At 45.5% G+C, this 16,343-nt stretch overlaps 1 protein-coding gene, 1 long non-coding RNA gene and 1 pseudogene across 2 annotated transcripts; 1 reads left to right on the top strand and 2 right to left on the bottom strand.

The window, feature by feature from the left end:
• LOC116977456 overlaps positions 1–16,343 on the top strand; it is a 444,478-nt pseudogene that overhangs the window by 223,730 nt on the left and 204,405 nt on the right.
• On the bottom strand, positions 6,834–8,706 carry LOC116977459. The gene is made up of 2 exons (XM_033027894.1): positions 8,284–8,706; positions 6,834–7,923 (listed from the first exon to the last, which is right to left on the bottom strand). The coding sequence occupies exons 1-2, from the start codon at positions 8,617–8,619 to the stop codon at positions 7,456–7,458; spliced, it is 804 nt and encodes a 267-aa protein (XP_032883785.1). The 5' UTR covers positions 8,620–8,706; the 3' UTR covers positions 6,834–7,455.
• LOC116977462 lies at positions 10,046–12,158 on the bottom strand. The gene is made up of 3 exons (XR_004413224.1): positions 12,049–12,158; positions 11,602–11,769; positions 10,046–10,096 (listed from the first exon to the last, which is right to left on the bottom strand). It is a non-coding gene; the product is annotated as an uncharacterized LOC116977462 (long non-coding RNA).

Below are 16,343 nucleotides of genomic sequence, written 5' to 3'. Positions count from 1 at the left end.
GACTCCGAAGTAAAATAGTAAGATTAAACGAGAACTTACCAGTTTGAAGTTTGATCTGTATTTTATGAGGAGTTACGATGAGGGATTACGTGCCCTCCGCTCCCACCCTCAATAATATGGGTCAAACTGATGTCTCCTTGTCTTTACTATGTTTACTTCAATAACTGTGTCTATCTGTGATTCCACACCGCTGCTTTGAAGTATGCCGCACATGCGTGCTGAGCGGGTTCTTCACGTAATCCCTCATCGTAACTCCTCATAAAATACAGATCAAACTTCAAACTGGTAAGTTCTCGTTTAATCTTACTATTAATAAGCGGCCGATTCGCGAAAGCAGAGCCGCGGATCATCGCCGCGGGCGGGGGGGGGGGAGGCTGTACATAGTGCCATCTTTAGCGGCCGTTTTCAGGCCCCGACCACGGGAGAAAAGCAGAGGGATTTCGATCGCACTGTTAGGCTTCCATTGCAGTGCGAAATAATCAGAAATAGAGAAACATAGAAATTAGGTGCAGGAGTAGGCCATTCGGCCCTTCGAGCCTGCACCGCCATTCAATATGATCATGGCCGATCATCCAACTCAGTATCCCGTACCTGCCTTCTCTCCATACCTTCTGATCCCTTTAGCCGCAAGGGCCACATCTAACTCCCTCTTAAATATAGCCAATGAACTGGCCTCGACTACCCTCTGTGGCAGAGAGTTCCAGAGATTCACCACTCTCTGTGTGAAAAAAGTTCTTCTCATCTCGGTTTTAAAGGATTTCCCCCTTATCCTTAAGCTGTGACCCCTTGTCCTGGACTTCCCCAACATCGGGAGCAAGCTTCCTGCATCTAGCCTGTCCAACCCCTTAAGAATTTTGTAAGTTTCTATAAGATCCCCTCTCAATCTCCTAAATTCTAGAGAGTATAAACCAAGTCTATCCAGTCTTTCTTCATAAGACAGTCCTGACATCCCAGAATCAGTCTGGTGAACCTTCTCTGCACTCCCTCTATGGCAATAATGTCCTTCCTCAGATTTGGAGACCAAAACTGTACGCAATACTCCAGGTGTGGTCTCACCAAGACCCTGTACAACTGCAGTAGAACCCCCTGCTCCTATACTCAAATCCTTTTGCTATGAAAGCTAACATACCATTCGCTTTCTTCACTGCCTGCTGCACCTGCATGCCTACTTTCAATGACTGGTGTACCATGACACCCAGGTCTCGCTGCATCTCCCCTTTTCCTAGTCGGCCACCATTTAGATAATAGTCTGCTTTCCTGTTTTTGCCACCAAAATGGATAACCTCACATTTATCCACATTATACTGCATCTGCCAAACATTTGCCCACTCACCCAGCCTATCCAAGTCACCTTGCAGTCTCCTAGCATCCTCCTCACAGCTAACACTGCCCCCCCAGCTTAGTGTCATCCGCAAACTTGGAGATATTGCCTTCAATTCCCTCATCCAGATCATTAATATATATTGTAAATATCTGGGGTCCCAGCACTGAGCCTTGCGGTACCTAACTAGTCACTGCCTGCCATTGTGAAAAGGACCCGTTTACTCCTACTCTTTGCTTCCTGTTTGCCAGACAGTTCTCTATCCACATCAATACTGAACCCCCAATGCCGTCTGCTTTAAATTTGTATACTAATCTCTTATGTGGGACCTTGTCGAAAGCCTTCTGGAAGTCCAGATACACCACATCCACTGGTTCTCCCCTATCCACGCTACTAGTTACATCCTCGAAAAATTCTATAAGATTCGTCAGACATGATTTACCTTTTGTAAATCCATGCTGACTTTGTCCAATGATTTCACCACTTTCCAAATGTGCTGCTATCCCATCTTTAATAACTGACTCTAGCAGTTTCCCCACTACCAATGTTAGACTAACTGGCCTGTAATTCCCCGTTTTCTCTCTCCCTCCCTTCTTAAAAAGTGGGGTTACGTTTGCTACCCGCCAATCCTCAGGAACTACTCCAGAAAGAGTTTTGAAAGATTATTACTAATGCATCCACTATTTCTGGAGCTACTTCCTTAAGTACTCTGGGATGCAGCCTGTCTGGCCCTGGGGATTTATCGGCCTTTAATCCATTCAATTTACCTAACACCACTTCCCGGCTAACCTGGATTTCACTCAATTCCTCCAACTCCTTTGACCCGCATCCCCTGCTATTTCCGGCAGATTATTTATGTCTTCCTTAGTGAAGACGGAACCAAAGTAGTTATTCAATTGGTCCGCCATATCCTTGTTCCCCATGATCAACTCACCTGTTTCTGACTGCAAGGGACCTACATTTGTTTTAACTAATCTCTTTCTTTTCACATATCTATAAAAACTTGTGCAGTCAGTTTTTATGTTCCCTGCCAGTTTTCTTTCATAATCTATTTTTCCTTTCCTAATTAAGCCCTTTGTCCTCCTCTGCTGGTCTCTGAATTTCTCCCAGTCCTCCGGTATGCTGTTTTTTCTGGCTAATTTGTACGCATCATCCTTCGCTTTGATACTATCCCTGATTTCCCTTGTTATCCACGGATGCACTACCTTCCCTGATTTATTCTTTTGCCAAACTGGGATGAACAATTTTTGTAGTTCATCCATGCAGTCTTTAAATGCCTTCCATTGCATATCCACCGTCAACCCTTTTAGAATTAATTGCCATTCAACCTTGGCCAATTCACGTCTCATAACCTCAAAGTTACCTTTCTTTAAGTTCAGAACCATTGTTTCTGAATTAACAATGTCACTCTCCATCCTAATGAAGAACTCAACCATATTATGGTCACTCTTGCACAAGGGGGCACGTACAGCAAGACTGCTAACTAACCCTTCCTCATTACTCAATACCCAGTCTAAAATGGCCTGCTCTCTCGTTGGTTCCTCTACATGTTGATTTAGATAACTATCCCGCATACATTCCAAGAAATCCTCTTCCTCAACACCCCTGCCAATTTGATTCACCCAATCTATATGTAGATTGAAGTCACCCATTATAACTGTTTTGCCTTTGTCGCACACATTTCTAATTTCCTGTTTGATACCATCTCCAACTTCACTACTACTGTTAGGTACTTGTACTGTCAATTGTAGTAAATTACAGTATAAGTCTCATTGACATTAAATAGAGGTTGACACTTTATGAATGGAAGTCCATGCAGACCTAGGTACTATGAGATGTTTCTTTCTCTAGCTATTCTGCACCCGCTGCTCCTGCACTTGAACTTGAAGTCTTATCTATGGCAATAAATTAGTCAGTCTAATTGAAATTAAGAAGAGATTGCCATTTTATGAATTGAAGTCCATGCAGACCTAAGTAATATGAGATTTCTTTTTCTGCAACTTCTGCCCCTCCACTCTTCAGAGCCTGTCCTCACAAAAGTGTTTTGTGTGGACATTCACTGTGCTTTAATGAACACTAATTTGATAATTTGCAGACTTGCCATCCCATCTACCTGGACATGCATACATGTTTAATTTGCTCATTGATATGTCGATATTGTCTTACATAACATAAAACATGAAAAGATATAAAATACACCCTGACACATATTATCTTCCATTATTAGGAGGCAGCAGTGTATTCCGGGTTATCATGCAGAATGCTATAGTCACTTCTGCAACATAACAACAATAAATCGAGCGATGGCAAAGTCTAGAAGGAAGAAAGGTAATGATAGGACTCAAGCAACAAATCTTTTTACTTATGGTCATATGATGTTACCTTGAAAAATGATAAAATATATTTGAGAATGTTGATTTATTTTACTTTTCATTCATTTTCTGTTTTCTATTTCCTCTTTCAATTGAGTTCAAGACGCTGAAAAGCCTGAAGCAGGTGAATCGCCTCAAGAGGCAGTTCCTGATGGTGAAGCAGATGAGCGGGCCCCGAAGAGACTGCTTTGATCCATGACAAGTCATAGTCAACAAACAGCAACTGTCGAGCACACTGACCATAGGCATGTCCTACCCGCGCATTGCATCATTTGTAAATGTTCAAAGTACACAAAATAAATAAATTGTGGAAAAAAAATGATTATATAAAGTTTTATTTTAATGTGGATCGTTTCACTGTTTATTTGGTCAAATTATTTAAACAATGAGTGAATTACTTATGATAATAGCGTGCCGGTGAATGACTGCGACAATCCACCCACCGATCCACACATACATACAAACATATGCACATCCACACACACACATCCATCCATACGCACACTTCCATGCATGCAAACACACACATACATGCACACATAAATCCGCACACACACACATCCATTCACACGCAGACATACATGTACACATCCAAACATACATGCACACATACATCCATCCACAGATACACGTTGGAAAGGCATACACAGACACACACCAGGGGGCGCTGTCCTGTGCACGGCTGCCCTGCCAGCAGTTGTCTGTCTTTTCACCGTTTTATTTTTAGTTAGGTAAAGTGTTTTGTTTGGAGGTCTAGACTTTTTTGTGTGGGGGGTGGGGGGAGGGGGAAACTGCCTTTCAGGGTCCCTACCTGGTCAGAGAGGCAGCTTTTCTCGGGGCTACAGCTTCGACCTGTCCTCGCGGCCCACTAGCGGCATTTCCTGTCGCGTACCGCCCAGAACCTCGGCTTCGGCGGCGGCACAGCGCTGGAGCGCTATCGTGGATCGGGCGATGCCTTGCCTGGGTCGCCGCGCTGGAGCTCCGGTGAGCTGAGACCGCCGGGTAAAACATCGCGGAGCTGCGGGACTGTGGAGCGGCCAGCTGCGGGCGGCGGCGCTGAACTTTACACCGGGAGCCTTGGATCTCGCGATGAAATCGCCAGTTGTGGATCTCCAACCGGCGCGGCCTTGTCGGCTTCTGAAGCCGCGGCCTCCAGTACGGAGGCGGCCGTTCCAGGGTTCCCATGCCACTGTGAGGACTCTGCCGACGCCGGAGCACCACCAACCGGCGAGAACGGCCAGGAACATCGGGCCTCCGTAGAGGCAACTGTGGAGGCCTCAATAGGCCCGACTATGGGTGAACTGGGGTTGGGGATTGGACTTTGTGCCTTCCCTCATGGTGGGTGCCATTGTGGGGGGATGTTCTTTGTGTTTAAGACTCTCATTGGTGTTATGTCTGTATTCTTTCTTTGTGTGCTGCAAAATGGCATAAAAGCATTTCACTTCATTACACCTCGGTGTATGTGAATGTGACCAATAAAATACCTTTGATACCTTTGATACATACAAACTAGAGATAAACAATGCAACACTTTTAGGGTTCTTTTAAGTTAAAGGTAATAGCCCTCATTTGCAAAGGCACCATCGGGCGGGGGGGGGGGGGGGGGGGGGGGGGGTCTATAACATAAATATAAGCTCATTGTAGCTTAAAATGAATATTCATCGAGTAAACATCAGAGCATTCGATTCTTGGCCAGGATGTGACATTTACATCAGAAATAAGACAGGTCTCTTACAGGTTTGGCACTGCCCCAGTCCCACTATGGCCGTCACCCCCACTCTCCCCACTTTGGCAGTCAGCGGGGTTCAGTAAATGGGGAAATCTAGAGGATTTGTCCTGACCCTTTAATTAGCCAGGTTCATGAGCCCTTAAAACCTGGGACATCTGCTGCAGTCTCATTTAATTTCCTATTAAAGCGGCTGGAACATGCCTGCCTGGCACTGCCCCGGTCCACTATGGCCGTCACCCCCACTCTGTACACTGGCAGTCAGTGGGGTTCAGTAAAGGGAAGAACCCACAAGAACTGCCCTAACCCATTAATTAGGTTGGTTCAGGAGCATTAAAAAAACACACAATTATATTTATCATATTATTTTTATATAATATAATTATACTTAATTATATATGATTACATTCATATTAACAAGTTATATATATATATATACAGGTGCACAACCTTTTATCCGGAGTTCCGGAAACCGAAAAGCTCCGAAAACCGGACATTTTTCCCAGGATGTCGTCTGCTCACATTTGGCGTTTGGCGCTCGCGTTTTGCGCCAAACTTGACCCGAAACGACCCACGGTCAACCCAGGTCTGTACTACTGTAGCGGCTGCCTCACCGGGGAGACACTTAAACATCTGTAAATCATTGCTTAAATGTTAGTCAGTTAGTATGGAAGGCTTTTATGCGGCGGCCACAGCGCTCCGGAGCTTACCGCACGGCGACCCGGTAAGGCATTGCCCGCTCCCCGCTGGTATCCCACCGCTGTGGCAGCCGACTCCCAACATCGCGGAGCTGGGGCTGCGGGCGGCGCTGGATTTGGAGCGCCGCGCAGCCAGGGGTAGAGTTGCCGGGGTCGGAGCTCCAACCGGCGCCGCCCGCGGCCGGACGCCCGCAGCCCCAGCTCCGCGATGTTGGGAGTCGGCGGCCACAGCGCTCCGGAGCTTACTGCACGGCGACCCGGTAAGGCATTGCCCGCTCCCCGCCTCTCTGACCAGGTAGGGGACTAAGAATTAAAGTTTCCCCCTTCACCCCCCCACCACATAAAATTCCTCCAAACTAACTGACTAACATTTAAGCAATGATTTACAATGATTCCCCGGTCTCCGGGGAGGAGGTAGCCGCTCCAGACTTTTCAAGCCGCCCGCGCCAACTACCTAATCTACGCTAAAAATCTTCCATTTCGAAATCCGAAAAATTCAGAAATCCGAGAAGTGTCTGGGCCCAAGGCTTTCGGATAAAAGGTTGTGCACCTGTATATATATATATACATATATTTATAGGTATAATATAGTTTAAATGGACTGCAACACGGAAACAGGCTGCCCATGGTGTAATACGGGCATTGGCCACTAGATGGCGCTTATTTTCACGATCTCATTTTCTAATTAGTTTAATTAATTAATGTGCAACGTTTGGCAATGACGAGTTATCACATCCTTCTCAATTATATTTCATCTAAATTTGTGGAAAATTTCATGTAGTTTGGTGACTTGGGTCACGAAAACTGATTTCTAAACACATTTTTGATGCTCGGCCCACAGTCTATTTATACATCTCGTAAATGTCACTGGAACAAGAAATACACTGAATTTAAAAGAACATTTTTACACCTTGATAAATGTAACAACACAGCAAGCAAAACAGTGAATTGTAATGGGATTTCTCATACATATCAACAAATCTAAAAATACTAAGAAAGCACAAGGAACTTTTTTCTGTAAATCTTCAGATTAACCTGAGTAATAAAATGTTAGCAAAAATTAAAACAATAAAACAAACAATGCAATGCTTTCAAAAGGATATATATTTTTAGATTAGATCTACATTAATCAAACAAACAGAGGCAGGATAAGCACTGCTTTTAGAACAGACATCTGCAAAAATGCCATTTTAACTTAAAGATACAGCAACATTCAATAAGTTCACCACCTGGAATTAAACAAAATCTGCAGGATTTGAACTGTCCTGAAAAACAAATTTTCTTGTCTGCAGTCGGCTCTCCTCCTGCTTTGTGTTGTATGATGTTCGCTGCTGTTCCTCAAATAAATTTGTTCTGCCATGGCACACTGCCCAGTTTTGAGTTGTAGTAACTCTTTCTCCCGGTGTTACCTGGCAATCGCTGCAGTGACACCATAGGTGCAGCGTGTACTCCAGTCCTCCATGCACCTGGTGTTATGTTTCCTGTATGGTTGTCCACCAAGTCACCCTCCTCCATGGCTGTTGCTGATGCTGCACCTCTGATACGGATTAGGTTGTGGAGGACACATGCTGCATACACAATAGTCTCCACATTCTTGGGCTCCTGCTCCATGGTAGTCAGCAAGCATCGAAATCTGCTTGAGAGGATGTCAAATGCATTTTCAACAACCCTCCTAGCCCTGGACAGCTTGTATTTAAAGATCCTCTGCTCCCTTGTCAAATGCCTGTGCGGGTATGGCTTCATCATCCAGGACCTGAGTGCAAAGGCATCATCACCAACCAGTGCGTAAAATATATCAGGGTTGGCTTCTCCTGGCAGAGGTACTGGATCAGGCATGCCTGCTGTTCCTTCTTCCAGTGCCTACCCAAGGGAGGTCTCTCTCCAGATTCTACCATCTGCGACACTGCCAGGTGTGCCCACATCCACATAAAGGAAGTTGTAGTTTGAATCCACCACAGCTAACATTACGATGGAATGAAACTTCTGGTAATTGAAGTATTTTGACCCTCCCTTGGGTAGACACCGGATGGCCACATGCTTGCCATCAACTGCCCCACAAGTATGCTTAAAGTTCCATCTTTTGTCAAAGCCATGTGCCACTCTCTTCCAGTCATCTGGTGCACTAGGGCAGTCCATCACCTTATCTTGATTAACCTTAACAATGGCCTCAAGGATCTCTTGGACTATCTTGCTGATGGTGTTGTGGGCCACCAGTAAGTTGTAGGAGAGGCTCTTGTACGAGTCCCCTGAAGCCAAGTAGCAGAGGGTGATGGCTAGGCACAGGCCTGGTTCCAGTGGCCTTCTCATATAGGTGTCCTTTTTTTTCAGCAATGGGCCCATGTTTGTCTTCAGCTCATTAAACAGCTCAGGTGATATTCTTGTAAAGTTTTTAAAAGCAGAAAAATCCTCCTCATGCAGCACATCTATCAGGTTCTCATACTGTCCCAACCTGAATCTTATTTGAAAGAGGGGCTTCACCCACTGAGACCTCTTCTTGTGCATCTTCCCCACCACCGATGTCAGGCTAACCCGTCAATAATTCCCTGTTTTCTCTCTCCTGCCTTTCTTAAAAAGTGGGATAACATTAACTACCCTCCAATCCACAGGAACTCATCCTGAATCTATAGAACCGTATCACTAGAGCAAGGATGTTTAGGCACTAAAAATCTCTGAAATATCAGGCAAAAAGTCATAATAAAATTACAAAAAAGGCATTTATTGACAAAAAAAGGCATAACAGGGCATTTATAAAGGGGAGGCCATTTAAGACGTTAAGAGGTGAGAAAAAACTTTTTCACCCAGAGATTTGTGAATTTGTAGGATTCCCTGCCAGAGGGCAGTGGAGGCCAAATCACTGGATGGATTTAAGAGTTAGATAGAGCTCTAGGGGCTAGTGAAATCAAGGGATATGGGGAGAAGGCAGGCACGGGTTATTGATTGGGGACGATCAGCCATGATCGCAATGAATGGCAGTGCTGGCTCAAAGGGCCGAATGGCCTCCTCCTGCACCTATTTTCTATGTTTCTAAGGCAGCATCTATGGAGAAAAGGAATAGGCGCATTTCGGGTCGAGACCCTTCTTCAGTCTGAGTTTCTCCATCAATTTTTGTCTACTTTTGTGTTTATCAAATAGTATGTGTGTTAAGTGAATTCTTGTATACATTGTTTGCAGTTTAAAGGGAAATCAGCACGCAAACAGTTTGTTTGGGACAGTTTGGGACAGTTTGTTTTATGGGAAAGATGTGGAAGAGAAATGGAAGACATTTAAAGGTGAAATTTTAAGAGTACAGAAATTGCGTACAGTTTTGGTCTCCAAATCTGAGGAAGGACATTATTGCCATAGAGGGAGTGCAGAGAAGGTTCACCAGACTGATTCCTGGGATGTCAGGACTGTCTTATGAAGAAAGACTGGATAGACTTGGTTTATACTCTCTAGAATTTAGGAGATTGAGAGGGGATCTTATAGAAACTTACAAAATTCTTAGGGGTTGGACAGGCTAGATGCAGGAAGATTGCTCCCGATGTTGGGGAAGTCCAGGACAAGGGGTCACAGCTTAAGGATTAGGGGGAAATCCTTTAAAACCGAGATGAGAAGAACTTTTTTCACACAGAGAGTGGTGAATCTCTGGAACTCTCTGCCACAGAGGGTAGTCGAGGCCAGTTCATTGGCTATATTTAAGAGGGAGTTAGATGTGGCCCTTGTGGCTAAGGGGATCAGAGGGTATGGAGAGAAGGCAGGTACGGGATACTGAGTTGGATGATCAGCCATGATCATATTGAATGGCGGTGCAGGCTCGAAGGGCCGAATGGCCTACTCCTGCACCTAATTTCTATGTTTCTATGTTTCTAAACATTCTCATTCCGACGGTATGATGCTAACGCATTAAGATGTTCACACAGACACACACAGTCCGGGTCTGTATTGTTGCAGAAACTTCAATTGCTCTTTGCCATTTGAACTGAACCGATTCCACTCCAGCCTGAAAGACATTGACGAACAAAGAGGAACAGAATGGTTGATGGTCTGTGCATCCAATTTACACTTGTCGTAATTTAATTAACTATTTACGGTTACCATGTCTAATTGTGTTGGAAGGGACTGCAGATGCTGGTTTAAACCAAAGTTAGCCACAAAATGCTGGACTAACTCAGCAGGACAGGCAGCATCTCTGGAGAAGGAATGGATGACGTTTCAGGTCAAGACGGGTCTGAAGAAGTGTCTTGACCTGAATCGTCACCCATTCCTTCTCGCCAGAGATGCTGCCTGTACTGCTGAGTTACTCCAGCATATTGTGTCTATCTTCGAACAACTTTATCTGGTCTCCAATTTTCTATGACCTAGCTCAGTACTAAGTGGAATACAAAGCAGTCGCTCACTATTTCAGCTATATTTCTCTTGCCTTCCCCAGTATGCTGCGATTGATTCCATCAGGTCCTGCGAGCTAATACACATGAATACCTCTCAAAAGTCCCCAATCCTCCTCCCAATATCAATATACGTTCCTGAGATCAATACAACTCTTCCTGATCTCAACATCGATGTGCCAAAGTAGTTTCCATTTAGGAATACCCATGTCCCGTCCTTGAGTGGACCGACCCTTTCCCCAGCTATCCTCACACTTTAAATATCCATACAAATGCCCTGTGTAAACATATTTGCCCAAGGCATTTCTCTACCCTTTTTAGCTCTAATAATTCCTTGTTGATTTTCTTTCTTGCTCCCTTTATGTTGCTTGAGAGCCTTCTCTGATTTCAGCTTCCTAAACCTGACATACGTTTCACTTTCCTACATAACAAAATCTTCCCAAACCTTATCAGCCTTATCTACCAGCCTGGAGACAGAAGAAACACAAAATGCTGGAATCTTGAGAAAAGTGCTGGGGAATGTCCGCGTGTCAGGAAGCATTAGTGGAGGGAATGGATATGCAATATTTTGGAATGGGATGCTTCTTCGAACCGAAAAGTTGTTTGTCACTCAGAGAGTTGTGAATCTGTGGAATTCTCTGCCTCAGAAGGCGGTGGAGGCCGGTTCTCTGGATACTTCCAAGAGAGAGTTAGATAGAGCTCTTAAAGATAGCGGAGTCAGGGGAATATGGGGAGAAGGCAGGAACGAGGGGGGGGGGGGGGGGGGGGGGGGGATACTGATTGGGGATGATCAGCAATGATCACATTGAATGGCGGTGCTGGCTCGAAGGGCTGAATGGCCTACTCCTGCACCTATTGTCTATTGTCCATTCCCTCCAGAGCGGCTTTCTGACCAGCCGTGTTCTTCCTGAACTTTAGGTTTCTTTAAATCTTCCATCCTGACAAAAACACAGAGGACATGACAATACTGATTAAATAAACTACTACAAGTTATATTTGAATGTACCCAACCAGTTGCTCTCAATCTACTTTCTCCAGCTCCTGCCGTAGCCCTTCCTGCCAACGACCAGACTGATTATTATCCATCACTATCTTTACACTGACAGAAACACACATTCACCAGATCCACTCCAGACTCGGGCGGGTCCTTATGAATGAGTGCAGAATGGGGATAGATCGGTCTGTGAAGGAGTTTTCCCCGAGGACCAGTCCTCTCAGTGAGTAGTTCACACTGAGATCACAAGCAAGATTTTTGATGCAAGAATCTGTGAGACCAACACGGCCTAGCCTGAAGATCGAAGAGAGTGAGAGTGAGGGACACAGAGATACAATCCCTAGTATTAATTAGTAATTAATATTGATCCCCACAAATCCCCAGTTTTCACTAAGAGCGGAGGTGAGATCCTCGGCACAAGACTCTGTGAAACGATTGTTCCCCAGTCTGGAGATCAGAGAGGTAGTATATAAATCATCAACATTCATCAGCAACACAACTACTGATTATAATAATCTTTTGTGTCAGACATCCAGTGAATGTAAAGATAATATTTTACCGTCTGCTACTTACGCCAGTTTTTGTATCTTACAGCGTGGGTTCCTCAGAGCCGCAGTCACCATTTTTACTCCAGAATCCCCCAGGTCGTTGCTCCCCAATCTAAACATAAACAGGGTAAAAAACAAACTAATTCAAGCCCAAGGTCTGATATAATAATTTCTCCCACATGGATATTTCAGGAAACATTAAACCCTTCAGAAAATTAGTGACCAGTTTTATCCTCACTTACATACCCCTCTGTACCCAGACCCTGAATATTCATGAAATGCTTCAGTGAGAGATATCACGGAAATATGCCCTTCAGCCCACTTGATCCATACTGACCAAGTTAGCATTCTGGGCCAGATCTAATTGTCTCCACTAAGCATTAGATATTTCTATATATCTAGATTTTCTAAAATCTTCCTTGACATACATTTGTCCAAACGTCTTTTTGAACCCGTAAGCGTATCAGCATCCATAGCTTCTTTTGGTAGAGCAATTCCAGACAGACTAACGTCTGAGTGAACACATTGCCCAAGGTATCTCTTAAATCTTTCTCCCCTTCTCTTACACCCGAGCACTCAAGTTTTAGAATCCTCTACCATACAAAAAACAAAAGCAAGCGTTCACATTATCCATGCCCTTCATTATTTTGAATACGGTCAAGACCAGCCAGCTAGGTTTCAAAGGAAATAAGTGCCAGCCTATCCGACTTCTCCTCTTCAGCCATAACTGAAAGTCTGGTGGCATCCAGGCAAATTGTTTCTGCACTCTTTCCAAATTAATAGCATCGGTCAAAGAAATGGATGTCTAGAACTTCACACAGTGCTCCATGTGTGGTTTCATGATGTTTAGCTGCATCATTATGCCCCATGCTATTTCCAATGAATGTAAAGGGGCTGTCCCACTTGGGCGACCTAATCTGCGAATTTAGAAGAGTGCCTTCGACCTTCAAACTCGCAGCATGGTCGACATGTGGTCCTAGGAGGTCGCTGGAACTCTCCTTCATGCTCAAGGGAAGTTCCCGAATACTCGTGGCCTCAGCTAGGTCGTGAAAATTTTTCAGCATGTTGAAAAATTTTCCGCGAGTAAAATTTGGTCGGCATGGGTGCAAAATGCTGCCTGCATCAACCTGTCCACTTGAAATACAACTTTCAAGAAACTGTGTGTATATGTACTCCCAGATCTGAACACTGGCATACCAAAGCACAACACCCTTGTTGGAATTGAAATCCATTTGTAATTATTGGCCCACCTTACCAACTGATATAGAGACTGTTACACACATATTTTCTCCACTATACCAATTTTGTGTCATCTCCAAATTTTATTATATCAAATACATTGTCATGTAGATATCTCTTCAAGAATCCCTGCAATTTCCTCCCCAGCACCCATAAAGTCTGAGGATGCACAGCCAGGTCCTGGGAATTTATCCACCATCATGTATTATAAGATCCCCAATAGCTCCTCTTTGGCAATTTGAACAGGATCTAAGACATCACAACTCAGAATCCTTAATTCCCTAGCTTCATTAAATGTTCTTCTCAGTAAAAACAAATGTCAGCATTTTATTTACTAGTGCTCCGTCAGTGTGGCTTATGTAAAATCGTTCCCTTTCTTCCGACTCCCTGCCGATTAGAAACGTTTTCCTGGTGCTCCAGAGCCCGCAACAAAGTGGGGCCATTCTGTGGCAACATGTTGCAAGCAGCGCAACAGCAAAGAAACAAATATAGCAGTTCTGAACTTATTTGGGTAAAAGAAACAGCACGAATCAGTGCAGTAACTGATAGCTGCAAGTTTGATTAAATGGATTAGTGCTATTGCGATCTCTTAACTGCAAAGGAGCTATCGATTGTGAGGGTATTCCCGATTGCTGGAGATCCCGCAGCTCGCAGAGAATCGCACGTACAGCGAGTACAGTGTCAGGAAACACCGAGGCGCCTGCCACTTGGTACTGCCTGTGTACAGGCAGCAACTGAGGAACGCAGCCCAGTGCTGTGGACTGCACAGAGCTGGGCTGGGGTGGCAGAGGAATATGTTGAGGCTTCATAACGAACTGATCAGACCGAATTTGGAGTATTATGAACTGGCTCCATATTGGTGGAAGGATGTGCAAACATTGGAGAGGGTCCAGAGGTTTACTAGAATGTTTCCACTAGTGGGGGAGTCTAGGACTAGAGGCCATAGCCTCGGAATAAAAGGATGTTACTTTATAAAGGAGATGTGGAGGAATGTCTTTAGTCAGAGGGTGATGAATCTGTGGAATTCATTGCCAGGGACAACTGTGGGGGCTAAGACAATAGGTATTTTTAAGGCAGAGATTGACAGATACAGGTGCACAACCTTTTATCCAAAATTCCAAATAACGAAAAGCTCCAAATAGCGGACATTTTTTCGCTCCTTGAAGAAAGGTCCTTGAAGACGTTCACCGAGGGCGGCCCGCAGAGGTGACAGCGGAACCTCCGGTCGGTCCTCGAAGAAAGGGGAACTAAATCCCCATTCATAAAAGAGAAGGTGAGGGTATATTGCGCGGGAGGGTTAATAATTGACAATCTGCTGCTGCCTGCCCGCTGAGTTAAAAGGTTCCCACGGTAGACTCACGATACACAGTGTATCGTGAGTCTTGCTTGGGAACTTTTTAACTCAGCGGGCAGGCAGCAGCAGATAGTCGCTCCCTTCAGTTTCACCCCACCTACACCCCTCTGCTTCCCGGCCATGTGTGTGACCCCTTCCCTCCCCTCTCCAGCTCCCCGCCAATTGCACCGGCGCGGGGGGTTTGCACTGTCTTCACGTCGGCGATGCCAGCAGGTCAGTGCCAGTCACCGGAGACGTCAGGACCAACGGGACACCGACCCCCAGGCCCACTGCAAGCACGGAGATCCCAGAGACCCACAGCAAGCAGCAGCCCAGCCCCGTTCCAACTCCAGAGGAAAATTGCAAACTGGCCGGAGACGTCAGGACCACCAGAAGCCGCTCCCTGATGGGCCGCTACGGCGACAAGTGGCAGTTCGCCCACAGCCCGAGCTGCGCCCCCTCATCGGGACACCGACCCCCAGGCCCACTGCAAGCACGGAGATCCCAGATCAGCAACTCCAGCCCAGCCCCGCTCCAACTCCAGAGGAACACGCTCCCCGTAGGGGCAGAAGCTGATGGTGTGCAAGGTACGTCTTGTTCTTGGGGTGGCGCAGCTCGGGCTGTGGGTGAACTGCCACTTGTCGCCGTAGCGGCCCATCGGGGATTGGATTCCTCTGGAGTTGGAGGGGGAGGGGGGTATTGTGCTGTTTGATCGCCCCCTGCTATCCCAGGGACAGGGAGACACAGCGGCTTTTGAGAATGGTGGGCAATCACTTCCAAAGTTCTGCCCACACAGTCAGTACACCTCTCCTACACTTGTCTCCCGCACTAAGATCATCTCGCAGAGAATGATCCCAGCCTAATCCTCCTTATTCTCTCCTATTCTGCAAGAAAAAACTACATTGAAGAATCAAACTCGCGATCGAGTAACTGCCGGGATCGAGGCGCAAACTCGCGACCTTGCGGATATGAGCCGAGCACTCTACCACTGAGCCAGCCGTTAAAATCTACGCTAAAAAATCTTCCATTCCGAAAGCCGAAAAATTCCGAATTACAAAAAGTGTCTGGTCCCAAGGCTTCCGCATAAAAGGTTGTGCACCTGTACATGGTTGGTATGGGTGTCAAGGGGAGAAGGCAGAAGGACAGGGTTGAGAGGGGAAATCAGCCATGATTGAATGGCGGAGTAGACGATGGGCTGAAACATATTTTTGCCCTTGTGACTTTTGAATTTATGAATGACCAGGATTGCTTGGAGTCGGTAGACTGGGCCATTTCCAAAGACATGCGGATGAGTCAGAATATAGATCGACCCTGTGAATGAATGGTGTAAGAACAATCTTGGTCTCAATGTCAGTAAAACCAAGGAACTCATTGTTGACTTTAGAAGAGGAAGGCTACAGATGCACAAACTTGTCTGCAACGACAGGTTGGTGGTGGAGAGAATCAAATATTTCAAGTTGAGGGTGATTATCTCTCTGGAGATTTGTGCTGGACCCATGCAATCATAAAGAAAGCATATCAGCACCTCGAGAAGATGGAAGAGAATTGGTGGGTTAACGAATACTCTCTTGTGGACGGAAGACTGCATATTGACTGGTTGCATCACAGCCTGGTTCGGCAACTCGAACCAGGAACGACACTGCTTTAAACGAAGAACACTGAAAAAAGTGGTGAACCCTACCCAGTTCATCATGAGTACTAACCTCCCTACCATCAAAGGCATCTACAGAACGCGCTGCCTCAAAAAG

Source organism: Amblyraja radiata, chromosome 10 (genome assembly GCF_010909765.2).
Source record: "Amblyraja radiata isolate CabotCenter1 chromosome 10, sAmbRad1.1.pri, whole genome shotgun sequence".
Taxonomy (NCBI): domain Eukaryota; kingdom Metazoa; phylum Chordata; class Chondrichthyes; order Rajiformes; family Rajidae; genus Amblyraja; species Amblyraja radiata.
The sequence above is the reverse complement of the archived record's forward strand: the minus strand, read 5'-3'. Positions and strand labels throughout refer to the sequence as shown.

What these genes read in the sequence shown, in the direction of transcription:
- LOC116977459 (XM_033027894.1), bottom strand. Translation starts at nt 8,619, where the DNA reads ATGCACAAGAAGAGGTCTCAGTGGGTGAAGCCCCTCTTTCAAATAAGA. An exon ending in TAGTCCAAGAGATCCTTGAG is followed by an intron (nt 7,924 to 8,283) that starts GCCATTGTTAAG and finishes CTGCCAGGAGAA; the next exon opens with GCCAACCCTGATATATTTTA.